Source organism: Falco punctatus (genome assembly GCF_963210335.1).
Source record: "Falco punctatus genome assembly, contig: scaffold_306, whole genome shotgun sequence".
NCBI classification, from domain to species: Eukaryota; Metazoa; Chordata; class Aves; order Falconiformes; family Falconidae; genus Falco; species Falco punctatus.
The window spans coordinates 1-16,025 of NW_027660091.1; the positions used below are offsets into that span (position 1 = coordinate 1).

The 16,025-nt window shown below is 65.3% G+C and overlaps 2 protein-coding genes across 2 annotated transcripts; both read left to right on the plus strand.

Moving 5' to 3' along the window:
- Window positions 1-4: 4 nt before the first annotated feature.
- On the plus strand, window positions 5-4,430 carry LOC308058003 (cathepsin D-like; the record flags this gene model as incomplete). Its single annotated transcript, XM_080412005.1, has 6 exons — window positions 5-154; window positions 520-719; window positions 1,679-1,801; window positions 2,521-2,686; window positions 2,927-3,025; window positions 3,682-4,430. Coding segments are annotated over 6 exons (900 nt in total), but the record flags the coding sequence as incomplete, so codon positions are not given.
- Window positions 4,431-5,073: 643 nt separating this feature from the next.
- Window positions 5,074-12,891, plus strand: LOC308058002 (voltage-gated potassium channel KCNC1-like). The gene is given in 7 exon segments (XM_080412004.1): window positions 5,074-5,695; window positions 9,213-9,553; window positions 9,555-9,931; window positions 9,934-10,158; window positions 10,831-11,031; window positions 12,086-12,122; window positions 12,769-12,891. Coding segments are annotated over 6 exon segments (1,674 nt in total). The 5' UTR covers window positions 5,074-5,182; the 3' UTR covers window positions 12,103-12,122; window positions 12,769-12,891.
- Window positions 12,892-16,025: the final 3,134 nt, after the last annotated feature.

Consider the following 16,025-nt stretch of genomic DNA (forward strand, 5'->3'; position numbering starts at 1 on the left):
GAGGAGGCAGTGCCATGCCGTGCCCCTCCCCCCAGGGCTCCACCCCCACTACCAGCCAGCGCTCTCCTGCACCCACCGCCCCAACGGCTCTGCCTTCGCCATCAGCTACGGCAGCGGCAGCCTGAGGGGCTTCCTCAGCCAGGACACCCTCACGGTGGGGGAGGGGCCTGGGGGGAGGGATGCACGGAGGGGGGGTGGGCACCATGTCAGGGTGCCCTCTGGAAGGGGGAGGGTGCTGGGGTCATCGGGGGTCACCCTGATGCCTGTGCCCATGGGTGGGGGATACTGGGGGTCCCGAGTCCAGGGTTGGGGGGTGCTGGGGAGTCCTGGGCCCAAGGGAGGGGTCGGGGAGGGGTGCCGGGGTCCCATGCCGGGGTTGGGTGGAGGAGGGGTGCTGGGGGTCCCGTGCCATGGTCAGGTAGGGGGGTGGGGGATGGGTGCCAGGGTCCCGTGCTGGGGTCAGGGTGGGGGATGGGTGCTGGGGTCCCATGCCAGGGTCTCACCCCCTTCCTGCCGCAGGTGTCCAACGTGTCGGTGCCAGAGCAGACGTTTGCTGAGGCGGTGGCGCTGCCGGGCCTGGCCTTCGCTGCCGCCCGCTTCGACGGGGTGCTGGGCCTGGCCTTCCCCGCCGCCGCCGCCGGCTCCGCCACCCCCGTCTTCGACAACATGATGCGGCAGCGCCTCTTCCACACCAACGTCTTCTCCTTCCGCCTCCGCAGGTAGGGGGCGCCCACCGCACCCACCCCCCACCAGGCCAGGACCCTCCCGAGTATCCCCCAGCAACCCCAAATACCCCCCGGGACCCCTCAAAGACCTGCAAGTGCCCCCTAAGTACCTCCCAATACCCCCAAGTACCCCCAGCCACACCCCAGGTACCCCCAATACCCACTGGTACCCCCCCCAATACCCACAAGTTGCTGAGGCAAGTACCACCAGCCACAGCCCAAATACCCCAATACTCTGATCACCCCACCTAATACCCACGAGTACCCACAAGTACCTCCAAAGTACCCCCCAATACCCCAGAGTACCCCCCAAGTACCCCTAGCTACACCTCAAGTACTCCCCATTACCCCAGGTACCCCCAGTACCCCCCAATACCCCCCAGTACCACCAAATACCCCCCAAGTACCCCTAGTCACACCCCAAGTACCCCCCAAGGACCCCCACTACACCCCAGTAACACCCAAACTACCCTTGATGGGCCCCCAACCACCCCCAAGTACCCCCCAGCTATACCACAACCGCACCCCAACTACCCCAATTGCCCCCGCCCCCCAGCTACACCCCAGTATCCACTTACCCCTGCAGAAACACCCCACATCTCCCCTGGGACCCCCAAGTCCCCCCAGGACCCCCCAAACACCCCCTAGGGACCCCACACCCCTCTGAGCCCCCCCCTTTGGGACCCCTCAATACCCCATAGGATCCCCCAAACCCCACCCGGACCCCTCCAGATCCCCCTGGGATCCCCAAACACCCACCTGCCCCCCATCAAATTCCCCGGGGACCCCCAAACACACCCTTGCCCACCTCCAAATCCCCCCAGGACCCCCAAACACAGCCCTGCCCCCCTCCAAAAGCCCCCAGGACCCCCAGATTCCCCCCAGACTCCCCTGGGACACCTCCCCCGGCCCCCCATGGCCCTCCTGGCCCCCAGCCTGACTGTGGGGTGCAGCGGGGCCTCGGAAGGTGATGGGGGGGAGCTGCTCCTGGGGGGCATCGACGAGGGACAGTTCGAGGGACCCCTCCACTACATCCCCGTCTCCCGCCAAAGCTACTGGCAGCTGCACATGGACAGGTGAGAGCCCCCCCAGCCCCCCCCCGGGACCCCAAATCCTCTTGACCCCCTCAACTCCCCCATGGACCCCCAAAGCCCCTCTAACTCCCCCAACCCCCCCCTGGAACAAAATCCCCCCTGACCCTCCCCCAATGCCTCTTACACCCCCCAACCCTCCCCAGGACTCCCCAAATCCCCTCTGACCCCCCCCAACCCCCCCGGACTCCCCATATCCCCCCTGACCCCCCCAAGCCCCCCCTGGACCCCTAAATCCCACTTGACCCCCCCCAAAACCTTCTGACTCCCCCCAACCCCCCCCGGACTCCCCATATCCCCCTGATCCCCCCAAGCTCCCCCTGGACCCCCAATTCCCCCCCAACCCGCCTGGACTCCCCATATCCCCACAGACCCCCCCAAGCCCCCCCACGGACCCCCAAACTACCCCCAACTCCCTTAACTGCCACACAGGACCCCCAAAGTGCCCCTCTGACCTCTAACTGCCCCCCAAGCCCCCTAAAAGCCCCCCCCCAACTGACCCATAGGACCCCTAACTGCCTCCCCCAGTCCCCTAACACCCCCAATAGGACCCCTAACTGCCCCCCCCAGCCCCCTAACTCCCCCATAGGACCCTTAATGCCCCCCCGTCCCCTAACTGCCCCATAGGACCCCTAACTGCCCCCCCCAGCCCTTCTACCTGCCCCATCCCCCCCTCAAGTGCCCCCCTGACCCCTGCCCTGCAGGGTGTCAGTGGGGAGCCCGGGGAGCCTGGGGTGCCGGGACCCCCCCCTGTGCCGGGGGGGCTGCGAGGCCATCGTGGACACGGGGACGTCCCTCATCACCGGCCCCAGCAAGGAGATGGAGGTGCTGCACCGCGCCCTGGGGGGCACCCCCGCCCTGGGGGGGCAGGTGGGTCTGCGCCCGGCTCCCTGCTTGTGGAGGGCGGGGGGAGGCACCCAGACCCCTGGGTCCCCTGTTTGGGGGTGGGGGGGCACCTGGACCCCTGGGACCCATGGGTGGGTGGCGCCTAGATGCCTGGGACCCCTTTTTCGGGGGAGAGGGGGCTTCAGGACCCCTGGGACCCCTGTTTGGGGGTAGGGGGTCCCTGGCCCGGCCGCTGGGGTCCTCATGCCACTTCCCCCCGCCCAGTACATGCTGGACTGTGACAAGGTCCCATCTCTGCCCAACGTCACCTTCGTCCTGCAGGGGCGTGAGTTCCCCCTCAGCCCCCAGCACTATGTGCTCCAGGTGAGACCCCTGTGTCCCCCTGTCCGCCGCGCCGTCCCCCCCATGTCCCCCATCACCCCTGTGTGTCCTCATCGCCCCGATCCCCCTGTCCCCGCTGTCCCATGTCTCCACCCCCATCCCTGTCCCCATCTGTTTCCCCTCTGAGCTGGGTCCCCATCCCCATTGCTGCCCCCTGCCCCCCTCCCTGTCTCCATGTCCTATCCCTGTCCCCAGTGCCATCCCCATGTCCGTGTCCCCATCCCTGTCCCCATGTACCCAGTGCCATCCCCACGTCTCCGTCCCCATCCCTGTCCCCATGACCCCAATACCATCCCCATGTCTGTGTCCCCATCCCTGCCCTGTCCCATGTCCCCAATCTTGTGCCCATGTCCCCAGTGCCATCCCCCTGTCCCTGTCCCCATCCCTGTGCCCATGTCCCCAGTGCCGTCCCCATGTCCCCATCCCTGTACCCATGTCCCCAGTGCCATCCCCATGTCCGTGTCCCCATCCCTGCCCCGTCCCATGTCCCCTTCCCTGTCCCCATGTCCCCAGTGCCATCCTCATGTCCCCTTGTCCCCATCCCTGCCCCTGTCCCTTGTCCCCATGTCCCCCCCTGACCCCACATCCCCCTGTCCCCATGTCCCACCCTCTGTTCCCACACCCGCCGCTGTCCCCAGGTGTCGCAGTGGGGGTCCCCCACCTGCGTCAGCGGGTTCATGGCACTGGATGTGCCCCGGCCCGCGGGGCCACTCTGGATCCTGGGGGACGTTTTCCTGGCGCGCTACTACGTCACCTTCGACCGCGACCACAACCGCGTCGGGCTGGCACCCAGCAAGTGACCCCTGGACCCCCAAAGGACCCCCCCCGGGGACCTGGGACCCCTCATGGACCATCATGGACACCTGGGACCCCCAAAGGACCCCCTCCCCAGATGCCTGGAACCCCCCCCAGGAACCTAGGACCCCTCATGGACCACCATGGACACCTGGGACCCCTAAGGGACGCCCCCCGGAGACCTGGGACCCCCCCAGACGCCTGAGACCACTTACAAACCACTGCAGACACCTGGGACCCCCAAATGATGCCCCCCTGGAGGCCTGGGACCCCCAAGTGACTCCTCCCAGGGGCCTGGGTCCCCTTAGGGACCACCATGGACACTTGGGACCCCCAAGGGAACCTCCCCGGGGACCTGGAACCGCTTACGGACCACCACAGACACCTGGGACCCCCAAATGACCCCCCCCCCGGAGGCCTGGGACCCCAAGTGATGCCCCTGGAGGCCTGGGTCCCCTTAGGGACCCCCCCTGGGGACCTGGTACCCCTCATGGACCACCACAGACACTTGGGACCCCCAAATGACACCCCCATGCCCGAGGCCTGGGTTCCCTGCCAGGGGAGCTCCAATAAAGATGCTGGTTTGGGGGCTCTGGGTCCCGGCTGCTCCCTGGGGGGGACCCCAAGAGACTGCGCCCCCCCTCCCTGAGCTCCAGTACCTCCCAGTACCCCCCAGTTCCTCTCCAATAGCCCCCAGACCCCCCCAGTAGCCCTCATAGCTCTTTGACCTGTCCTTCCCAGTGCCCCCAGTAACCCCTAGTCCCTCCTGCTTCCTCCCAGTAATTCCCAGACCCTCCTGCTCCCTGCTGCATGGCGGCGCCTCAGCTCGTGCAGGCGGTGCCTAAGTGTCATGTGGGCGGAGTGTTAACAGTGGGCGGGGCTTCATCTCAGCCGCCGTTACCTTGCTTCGGTGGGGGGCCTCACCTCACAACCGCCGTTAACTCTTCGGTGGGCGTGTCCTCACTTCAAGGTGGGCGGTGCTTCACCTCAGCCGTCGTTATCTCCCTTCGGTGGGCGTGGCCTCACTTCACGGCGGGAAGGGCTTCGCCTCACAGCCGCCCTTATCTCACCTAGGTGGGCGTGGCCTCATCCCACGGTGGGCGGAGCCTCATCTCATGGTCGCCGTTATCTCGCTTCGGTGGGCGTGGCCTCACCTCATGGCCGCCCTTATCATGCTGCGGTGGGCGTGGTCTCCCCGCGGTGGGCGTGCCCCCCGCGCGCGTCCGGCGCCTGCGCAGAGCGGCGGCCCCGGCGGCAGGGCGGGATGCGGCAGCCGCCGCTCCGCTCTCTCAGCCCGGCGGCGGCGGTCGGTAGCTGCCGGCCGCGACTCTCAGGCTTATCGCGATGGGTTGGCAAGCAGAACGCGATAAAGTGGTGATCAACGTGGGCGGTGTGCGGCACGAAACCTACCGCAGCACCCTGCAGACGCTCCCTGGCACCCGCCTGGCCGGCCTGGCCGAGCCGGGAGCCGCCGCCCGCTTCGACTACGACCCCTCGGCGGGGGAGTTTTTCTTCGACCGCCACCCGGCCGTTTTCGCTTATGTCCTGAATTACTACCGAACCGGGAAGCTGCACTGCCCGGCTGATGTTTGCGGGCCCCTTTTCGAGGAAGAGCTGGCTTTCTGGGGGATCGATGAGACGGACGTGGAAGCCTGCTGCTGGATGAACTACCGGCAGCACCGGGACGCGGAGGAGGCTCTGGACAGCTTCGAGAGTCCCGAGGGGCCGCGGCCGCCGGAGCCGGCCGAGCCCAAGCGGCTGTGCCTGGAGGAGGGCCGGCCGGCCGGCTGGTGGCGGCGTTGGCGGCCCAAGCTCTGGGCCCTGTTTGAGGACCCCTACTCCTCCAGGATGGCAAGGGTAAGGGGCTTCGGGGGTCTGGGAAAGGGGATGGGGGCAAGCGAAGCCAGAGGGTTTGCGCGGGGGATTCGGGGGCTCTGAGGGGGTGTAGGACAGTCTGAGGGCATCTGGAGGGTCTGCGAGAGTAGGGGCTCTGAGGAGATCTGGAGGGTCTGTGAGGAGATTTGGGGGCTCTGAGGAGATCTGGAGGGCCTGTGAGGAGATTTGGGGGCTCTGAGGAGATCTGGAGCGTCTGTGAGGAGATTTGGGGGCTCTGAGGAGATCTGGAGCGTCTGTGAGGAGATTTGGGGGCTCTGAGGAGATCTGGAGCGTCTGTGAGGAGATTTGGGGGCTCTGAGGAGATCTGGAGCGTCTGTGAGGAGATTTGGGGGCTCTGAGGAGATCTGGAGCGTCTGTGAGGAGATTTGGGGGCTCTGAGGAGATCTGGAGGGTCTGTGAGGAGATTTGGGGGCTCTGAGGAGATCTGGAGCGTCTGTGAGGACATTTATGGACTCTAAGGGGGCTTAGGGGGGCTTGAGGCCATCTGGAGGGTTTGTGAGGGGGGTTCGGGGGCTCTGAGGGGGTGTAGGACAGTCTGAGGGGATCTGGAGGGTCTGTGAAGAGATCTGGGGGCTCTGAGGGGAACCGGAGGGTCTGTGAGGAGGTTTGGGGACTTTGAGGGGGCTCTGAGGGGTTCCAGAGGGTCTGTGATGAGATTTAGGGGCTCTGAGGGGCTAGAGGGGGATGTGAGGAGATCTGGAGGGTCTGTGAGGAGATCTGGGGGCTCTGAGGGGATCTCGAGGGTTTGTGAGGCGATTTGGGGACCTGAGAGGGTTTAGGAGTGCCTGAGGCGATCTGGAGGGTTTGTGAGGGTGTTTCGGGGGCTCTGAGGGAGTGTAGGACAGCCTGAGGGGATCCGGAGGGTCTGTGAGGAGATTTGTGGGCTCTTGAAGGAGTTTAGGGCAGTCTGAGGGGATCTGGAGGATCTGCGAGGAAGTTTTGGGGATCTGATGGCGTTTAGTGCAGTCTGAGGGGATCTAGAGGGACTGTGAGATTTAGGGGGCTCTGAGGGGATCTGGAGGGTCTGTGAGGGGGGTGCGGGAAATCTGAGGGGGTTTGTGGGGGGCTCTGAGGGGTTCTTGAGTGTCTGCGAGGGGGATTAGGGGTGTCTGAGGGGTCTTGAGGGGGCTCTGAAAGGATGAGGTGATTTTGGGGGGCTTTGAGGTGGTGGGTTCAGGGGGTATCTGGGGAGGCTGGGGCGGGCTGTGAGGACCCACGAGGAGGAACCGCAGAGCTCTGAGGGTCGGAGACACTGCGGGACGGGGAGGGGGGGCATGGTTGGGGGTGGCGCTGGGGACACTGCGGGGACATGGTGGGGGAGCTCTGAAGGGATAGGGGACACCGGGGGGGGTCCATGAGGGGACGCCGGAGGGTGGCACAGGGGGTGACGAGGGGACATGGGGCCATCTGGGGACAGGGAAGGGGGTGCTGTGCTCCCCCCCGCAGTGTGTGGTCACCCCCCAACGTCCCCTGTCCTCCCCGATGTCCCCTGTCCCCCCCCTCACAGGCACTGGCCCTGATCCTGCCGCAGCGGGCCTGGGGGGGGCGGGGGGGGAAGCGGGACCGCACTGCGGTGCCCCCTCCCCCCCCCGGCCTGTCCTACATCCCCTCCCCCCACCCCGGGTCCCCCCCCTTCGCTCACCCCCCCGTGTGGCCTACATCCCCCCCTGCTGTGTCCCCAACCCCCCCTCAGCCTGGCCTACATCCCTCCTGTCCCCTGGGTCCCCCCCTGTCCCCCTCCCCGTGTCCTGCCCCCCCCAAACCTGGCCTATATCCCCCCTCACGTCCCCAGTGTCATCCGCCCCCCTTCCCATGTCCCCAAATCCCCCACCCCCACCTGGCCTACATATTGTCCTGTCCCCCCCCACCATGTCCCCAACCCCCCATCCCCTGTGTGTGTGTGTCCTGGTATCCCCCTATGTCCCCGAACCCCCTCAGCCTGACCTATACCTCCCCCCCACGTCCCCCGTCCACCCCCCATGTCCCTGTACACTCCCCCCAGCCTGGCCTTCATGTCTCCTGTGCCCCTCACCATGTCCCCTGCCTCCCTGTGTACCCCTCCATGTCCCTGTGGCCCCCCAGCCAGGCCTGCATGTCCCCTGTGTACCCCCTGTGCCCCCCACTGTGTCTGCTGTCACCCCCATGTCCCTGTGCCTACCCCCTCCCTCAATATATGGGGGCTCAGTCACCGCGGGGGGTTGGGTGCCTGGACCCCTGGATCCCCTCCCTTAAAATATGGGGGTCAGTGACTGGTGGGGGAAGGTCAAGCGCCTGGACCTCCGGTGTTCCCCCATGATTATATGGGGTCTCAGTGAATTGGGGTGGGGGGTCACAAGCCTGAATGCCTGGGTCCTTCCATCAATATAAAAGGGGTCAGTGAATTGGGGGGGGGGGGCAGTGTCAGAATCCTGGACACCTGGGTCCTGTATATTAGTCTAGGGGGGTCAGCGACTGGGGGGGTCACGAGCCTGGACACTTGGGTCTCCCTATCAATATATGGGAGTGATTATATAGGGGTTCGGGGGGGGGGGGCAGGGATTCACGAGCCCAGACACCTGGGTCCTCTGTGTTACTCTGGGGGGGTTCAGGATATCAGAGTCAGGGCGTGGGGGGCGATCAGGAACCCGGACAACTGGGTCTCCCTATCAACGTGTGGGAGTGATTACATAGGGGCTCAGGGTATTGGGGGGGGGGGGGGGGGGGGGGGGAGGGGTCAGAAGCCCAGATGCCTGGGGTCCCTTATATTAGTCTGGGGGGGTTCAGTGAAATGGGGTGGGGGGGGGACGGGTCACAAGCCCAGACACCGGGGTCTCCCTATCAATATACGGGAGTGATTATATAGGGGCTCAGGTATTTGGGGGTGAGGGGCAGAAGTCCAGATGCCTGGGGTCCCCTATATTAGTCTGGGGATTCAGCAAACCAGGGGGGTCACAAGCCCAGACGCCTGGGTCTCCCTATCAATAAATGGGAGTGATTATATAGGGGTTCAATGTATTGGCGGGGGGGGGGGGCGGGGGCAGCATAAGCCCAGATGCCTGGGGTCCCCTATATTAATCTAGGGGGGTTCAGTGAACCAGGGGGGGCGGGGTCACAAGCCCAGACACCTGAATCTCCCTATCAATATATGGGAGTGATTATATAGGGGTTCAGGATTTATAAGGGTTCAGGGTGTTGGGGGTGGGGTGGGGGGGTGGGCATCATGAGCCTGGATACCTGCGTCTTCTGTGTTAGTCTGGGGGGGTTCAGGGTATCAGAGTTGGGGCTGGGGGGCGGTCAGGAACCCGGGCACCTGGGTCTCCCTATCAAATATAGGGAGTGATTATATAGGGGTTCAGGGTATTGGGGGTGGGTCAGGAGCCTGGACATCTGGGTCCTCTGTGTTAGTCTGGGGGGGGTCAGGATAAAGGGGGGGGGGCAGTCAGGAACCTGTGTGCCCACATTCCCCCCCCTCACCCCCCGTCTCCCCCTGCCCTCACAGTACGTCGCCTTCGCCTCCCTCTTCTTCATCCTCATCTCCATCACCACCTTCTGCCTGGAGACGCATGAGGCTTTCAACCGGGTGATCAACAAGACGGAGACGGTGCTGACGGGCAACGGGACGGGGACGCAGGTGGCGGTGGAGGTGGAGACCGAGCCCTTCCTCACCTATGTGGAGGGCACCTGCGTCGTCTGGTTCACCTTTGAGTTCCTCATGCGTGTCAGCTTCTGCCCAGATAAACGCGACTTCGTCAAGAGCAGCTTAAACATCATCGATTTCGTGGCCATCCTGCCCTTCTACCTGGAGGTGGGACTGCGTGGCCTCTCCTCCAAGGCTGCAAAGATGTCTGGGCTTCCTGCGTGTCGTGCGCTTTGTCCGCATCCTGCGCATTTTCAAACTGACACGCCACTTCGTGGGGCTGCGGGTGCTGGGCCACACACTGCGTGCCAGCACCAACGAGTTCCTGCTCCTCGTCATCTTCCTGGCGCTGGGGGTGCTGATCTTTGCCACCATGATCTACTACGCCGAGCGCATCGGCGCCGACCCCGATGACGTGACGGGCAGCCGGCACACCTACTTCAAGAACATCCCCATTGGCTTTTGGTGGGCTGTGGTCACCATGACCACGCTGGGCTACGGCGACATGTACCCCATGACCTGGTCGGGGATGCTGGTGGGGGCTCTGTGCGCCCTGGCGGGGGTCCTCACCATCGCCATGCCGTCCCCGTCATTGTGAACAACTTCGGCATGTACTACTCCTTGGCCATGGCCAAGCAGAAATTACCCAAGAAAAAAAACAAACATATTCCCAGACCCCCCCAGCCGGGATCACCCGGCTACGGACCACCTGTTGCACCCCAGAACCCACCTGGCAGCCCCCTGCCCCCCCGCAGACCCCCAGCCTGTCCGCTGGCGCAGGAGGAGGTGGTGGAGATCAACCGGGCTGGTGAGCGGCACCCTGATGCTGGGGGGGGTGGGGGCACGGGGTAGAGTGGGTGTTGTGTTTTGGGGGAGCCTGGTGTATATTTGGGGGGGGGTTATTTCAGGGGTGTATTTTGGGGGATATTTCTGGAGGAATGTCTATTTTGGGGGTTTATTTTTTATATGTTTTTTTTTAATGGATTTTTTTATATTTTAGTTTGTTTTATATATTTATTTTTGGGGGGTGTTTTGGGGGCATATCGGGGTGGGTTTGGAGGGGGTATTGGGGGCATGTATTTGGGGGGTATTTTGGGGGGATTGGTGCATTTTGGGGGGTATTTTTGAGGGGCTGCTATTTTGGGGGTGGTGGGTGTATTTTTTCTGGGGGGTGTATTTGTGGGGGCTGTATTTTGGAGTGGGGGGGGTAGCGGTTTTGGGGGGGTTAACACCATATGTGGCACCCCAGAAGCGTGTATGGGGGCGGTTGTTCCTGGGAGGGGTGCTCATCCCCACAGAGTGGGGGGTTCTGCCCCATATGTTGCACGCCAAAACTGAGGGAGGGGTTCAGCCTTATATGGGGGGGGGGTTCAGCCCAACACGCAGCACCCCAAAACCAAGGAGGGCTTTTATGGGGGGGCACCCAGCCACAGAGTCCCAGTGTGTGGGTGCCCCCCCTGATGGGTGCCCCCTCCTGCAGAGGCCCGCCCCAACGGGGAAGCAGGGCGCGCGGCACTGGCACAGGAGGACTGTCCCCCCATCGACCAGCCCCTGTCCCCCGAGGAGCGGGGGGGGCCCCCCGCGACAGCCGGAGGGGGCCGGGAACGCTGCGGCCGTGACCGAGCCTGTTTTCTGCTGGGCCCTGACTACGCGCCCCCCCCTGAGGGGCCTCTCCGGAAAGGTGGGTGTTGCGACCCCCCACAACAAGCACACACACACCCTCACACACATAACCTTGGGGTCCTCACAGCCCCCCCATGGGCACCTCGATAACCCTGGGGGGGCATCCACCCCCCAGGGCACTCCTGGGGTCCTTATGGTCCCCCCGGGGCACCCACAGTCCCCTGTGTGCCCCCTGGGGTCACCCTGACACCTCCTGGGGTGTCCCCCCCTCCCCTCAAAGGGCACCCCAATCCCCCGCCCAGGGCACCCACAGCCCCCCCTGGGGGCACCCTGGCAGGATCCCCCCCTCAAAGGGTGCCCCAATATCCTTTGGGGTCCCACCCTGCCCCCTCTGGGGGTCCCAGAGTCCCCCCAGGGCATCCCCAGCCCCCATGTCCCCCCTGGGGGCACCTGCTCCCCCCCAGCACCCTAAAACGCCCTGGGGGCACCCATCCCACCCTGTCCCCCTGCCGCATGCCCCCCTCCCATCCCCAGACGCCGCCGTGGGAGCAGGTGGGTGCTTGCCCCTGCCCTGAACTGGGAGAACTGGGGAGGGGGTGGGGGGAGCACAGCTTGCACAGACCCCCCGGCGCTGGGGGGCTCTGGGTGCTCCTTGCACACGCGCGTGCAAGCAGCGGGGCTGGCTGGGGGTGGGGGCGGCCCGTCCTCGTGCGAGGGGGCAGGTCCCCGTGCGAAGGGGTGTCTCCCGTGGGAGGGTCCCCATCCTTGTGTAACTGTGGGGGGCTCCGTCCCCATGGGGGGGCTCTGTCCCCATGCAGGGGTCCCTGTCCTTGCGCAAGGGTGGAGGTCCCTGTCCTCATGTGGGGGTCCTTGTCCTCGTGCCAGGGTCCTTGTCCTGGTGCGAGGGTCTCCATCCTCGTGTAAGGGCGAGGGTCCCTGTCCCAGTGCAAGGGCCACTATCCTGGTGTAAGGGTCCTGGCCCACATGAGGGTCCCCGCCCCGCCCGGGGGTGACCCCGCCCCCCGCGGGGTCCCTGTAGGAGGGTGTGTGTCCCCCCACGCGAGGGTCCCTGTCCCCGCGTGACCCTGTCCCCTGTCCCCTTCTGTCCCCAGCGCTCGTCACCGCCTGAGACCTCAGACGGCGCCGCAGGTCAGCTGGGGGGGAAGGGGGGGTCCCCTGGCCACGCCCACTTCGCACAGCCTGCGCATGCGCATCCCCCCATCCCCCCGCACGGCGCTGCTTCACCCCCCCACCGGGTCCCCTCTGGCGTTTTGGGGGGGCAGGGGGGGTACCCGGATTGCTGGGACCCCCCCAACTTGGCAGGGGCTCCCCAAAAGCCTGGGTGCCCCCCTCCCTCCATGCTTCCCACTCGCCCCCCAATGCCCCTTGGGGGGTCCCCCAAGCTCGGGGGTGCCCCCAGCTCCTGGGGGCTCCCACATTTTAAGGGGTGTCCTGTATTCCTGAGGGAGATCCCCCATCTTTTGGGGAGGGTCCCCATTTCCCTGGGTGAGGGGTCCTAAACACTTGGGGGTGATCCCCAGGTCCTGGGAAGGGTCCTAAAACCCTTTGGGGGGGGCGGGGGGGGTCCCCAACTCCTGGGAAGGGTCCTAAACCCCTTGGGGGGGATCTGTACAACTTTGGGGGGAGGGGGCAAATTTTTGGGGGGTCCGCTTTCCTTAGGGGAGGGTTTAGTGAGCCCTGGGAAGGGAGGGGGTTGGGGGGGTTTTGGGGGGTCCCCGAGAAGGGATTTGGGGATACTGACTCCCCCCCCCCCCAAATTTCTGTCTCCCCAAAGGCTACGAGAAGTCGCGGAGCCTCAACAGCATCACGGGGGTGCGGGTGGCGCCAGCTGCGCCCCCCTTCGGCTCCCTGGCCCCCCTCGGCGCCCCGTTCCCCCATCCCCTCCATCCTCTAAAGTGTGGGGGGGGGGAGACCCCCCCTCCCCACCCCAACACCCCCTTTTCCTGCCCCTACACACCCCCCCTGCAGCGGGGATTTGGGCAGAGAACGGGGCAAAACGGTCAAAATAATCAGTGGCAGTGGGGCTGAGGGGGGAGGCTCAAAATGGTGGCTGTAGGGACACCCCCTCCCCCCCCCCCAAAAAAAAATATTGATTGGATCCCTTCAAAATGGGGGGGTCCCCTAAAAGACTGTGAAAGGGGGTGGGGGGGGGTGTCCCTCCCCCCTGTCACCCCACCTGGCTGCACTGCACTTTCTGGAGTGTCCCCTCCCCTCAATTTTGGAGCCGGACCCCCCCATCTTTGGGGGTTCCCCCTGCTCCCTACCCCCCGCCATGATCACTCAGGACTTGGGGAGCCCCCCACCCCCCCAAACTGTGTCGTCTGTGTCCCCCCCATGTCCCCCTTCTGTCTCTGTGTGTCTCCCCCTGCCCCCACCCGGGCTCCCCACCCCTGCAAGCAATAACTGGAGCTGCCGGACACTCGATGGCCGAGGACCACGGTGGAGGTAGGGCCACCGCCCGGGTGTCCCCCATGTCCCCCTGATGGTGGCGCTGGCACCCGGGGTGGGGGGCATCAGCAGGGGGCCTGGCCCCAATGTGAAGCCAGGCTGCGTTTCCATGGCAACGGGGCTAGGCCGGTGCCTCCATTGCGAGGCCAGGATATGTTTCCATAGCAATGGGGCTAGGCCTCGCTCTACTGCAAGGCCAGGCTGCGTTTCCATGGCAATGGGACTAGGCCAGTGCCTCCACTGCGAGGCCAGGCTGCATTTCCATGGCAACAGGGCTAGGCCGGTGCCTCCACTGAGAGGCCAGGCTGCGTTTCCACGGTAATGGGACTAGGCCAGAGCCCTACTGTGAGGCCAGGCTGTGTTCCTGTGGTGATGGGACTAGGCCAAGCTGCGTTTCCATGGTAACAGCACCAGGCCAGAGCCCCCAGTGTGAGGCCAGGCTGCGTTTCCATGGCAACGGGACTAGGCCTGGCCCAAGTGCGAGGCCAGGAGGCCAGGCTGCATTTCCGCAGCAACAGCACCAGGCCTGGCCCCGCTGCCAGGCCAGGCTGCGTTTCCATGGTTACGGCACTAGGCCGGAGCCCTCCCAACAGGCCTTGGCCCCACTGGGGGGGGCCGGGACCCCCCCAGAGCCACTCCCCCTGCTGGGGGGCCCCTGGGGGGGGCAGTTTGGGGGTGGAGCCCCCCCGGTGCCCCCCCCCCAGCATGTCTGCATGTCCGTACCACCCATATTTATCATTATATGCAAAAAACAACCGACTCCAAACCCCCCTGAATTCACCCGGGCCTGACCTCTTCCCCCCCACCCTACCGCCCCCCCTCCCCGGGGGCCTCCCTCGGCCCTGTGGCCTCTATGCAATGCAGCCCACGGGCTTGGGGGGCCCCACCCCCACCCCAGCGTGGCGGGAGCCTTATGCAATGACTCCTATGCAAATGAGATGCTAATGAGGACTAATTGCTCCCTGACCGTTCCCCAACCTTCCCCCCCCCTCCCCAATTTGCTGCATGTTTGGGGGGGGGGCCTGTTGCCTCGTGCTTTTTGGGGGGGGGGTGTCTCCAGCCCCTCCCCCCTGGGCTGCGCTGTAATGAGCTCCCCCTCCCCTTAATTACTATTTCTTAACTCCTCATGAATAATTTATTACCCCACCCCCGGGATTGGTGCAATCCCCCCTCCCCATTTATCTCGGGTTATTTTTTGGGGGGGGGGGGTGCCCCCCATTTTGGGGGGGGTGTCTGACTCAGGAAGGGGGGGCGGGGCTGTGCCAAAAGGGGGGGCTCCCGGGGGGGCGGGGCGGGGCGGGGGGCCCAGCGGGGAGGGGCTCAGAGCTATTTTTTCACGCGGGTCTTTATGGAACTTACTGAGCTGCGACAATAAAGTGACCAAACGAGGTGGAAGTGGCCTTAAAATGAGGCGGGGGGGTGTGTGCCTGTGGCCCACTGGGGGGGTCCTGCCCCCACCCGACACTAGAGTCCCCACTCTGGCACCCTGCAGCTATGGGTGGGGGGTGCCTAAGTGCCGGGGACCCACCCCCCCAGACCCTCAGGGTGCCCTTCCCACCCCTGGGTGCCCCTCCCACTCCGAGGTGCCCCCCCCCCCCCCCCCCCAGGCCGCGGTTGTGAGCAGGAATAGAAAAGCCGTTTATTTCAGAGGTGCTGGAGCAGGGGGAGGGGTAAGGGGGGGGCCCACAGGGTGTTGGGGACATGAGGGATACACACGTAGGGTGGTGGGACACGAGGGGGTGACGGGCAGGAGGGTGACAGCACTGGGGATGGGGGCGGGAGTGATGGGCAGGAGGGGACACGGGGTGGGGGGGAGGGGCGCAGGGCGGGTGGGCCCGGCATCACAGTCACGGTGGCTGCGGTAGCCACAGTGGCCACGGTCACACACAGTTTCATTTCCCCCCCCCCCCCCCCCCCCCCCAAATGTCCGGGTTTAATTAAAAACTCGTCAGCAGCACAGGGTGGGGGAGGGGCAGCCACCCCGGGGACAAGGGGGCGATGGGTACCAGCCCATCCCCCACAGAGCTGGGGGGACAACAGTGTCCCCAACCCCCCCAACCCCACTCTGGTCTTGGTGGTGCCTGGGGGGAAGGGGTGACGCCGTGTCGTTCTCCGGGGGTTGTTGGGGGTCACAGTGTCACTCTCAGGGACAGGGTGTGTCCTCCGTGGTGGTGGCGTCACCTGCGGGGACATGGTGTCACCTGTGGGCACATGGTGTCACCTGTGGGGCTGTGGTGGACCGGCAGCCCCGGCCTTGTCCCCTGGGGCTATGCTGGTGGCCTCGGTGTCACCCTCAGGGACGGCTGCAGTGTCCCCCTCCCGCCCCAGGGCCGGGGTGACGCGGCTTATGGCGATGGTGGCACTTCAGGGACAAACTGCGTTCTCATCCTTGCCGGTGTCACCATTGGGCTGTGTGGCCCTGTCCTCCTCCTTGCCAGTGTCCCCAGGTGCCACCAGCAGCTGTGGTGGCCTGTCCTTGCTGTCACCCATCTGTGTCCTTGCTGGTGTCACCATGAGGCTGTAGGGACCTGTCCTTGTCCCCACCGGTGTCTCGCCCAGGTGCCACCACAACCTGTCCTTCTC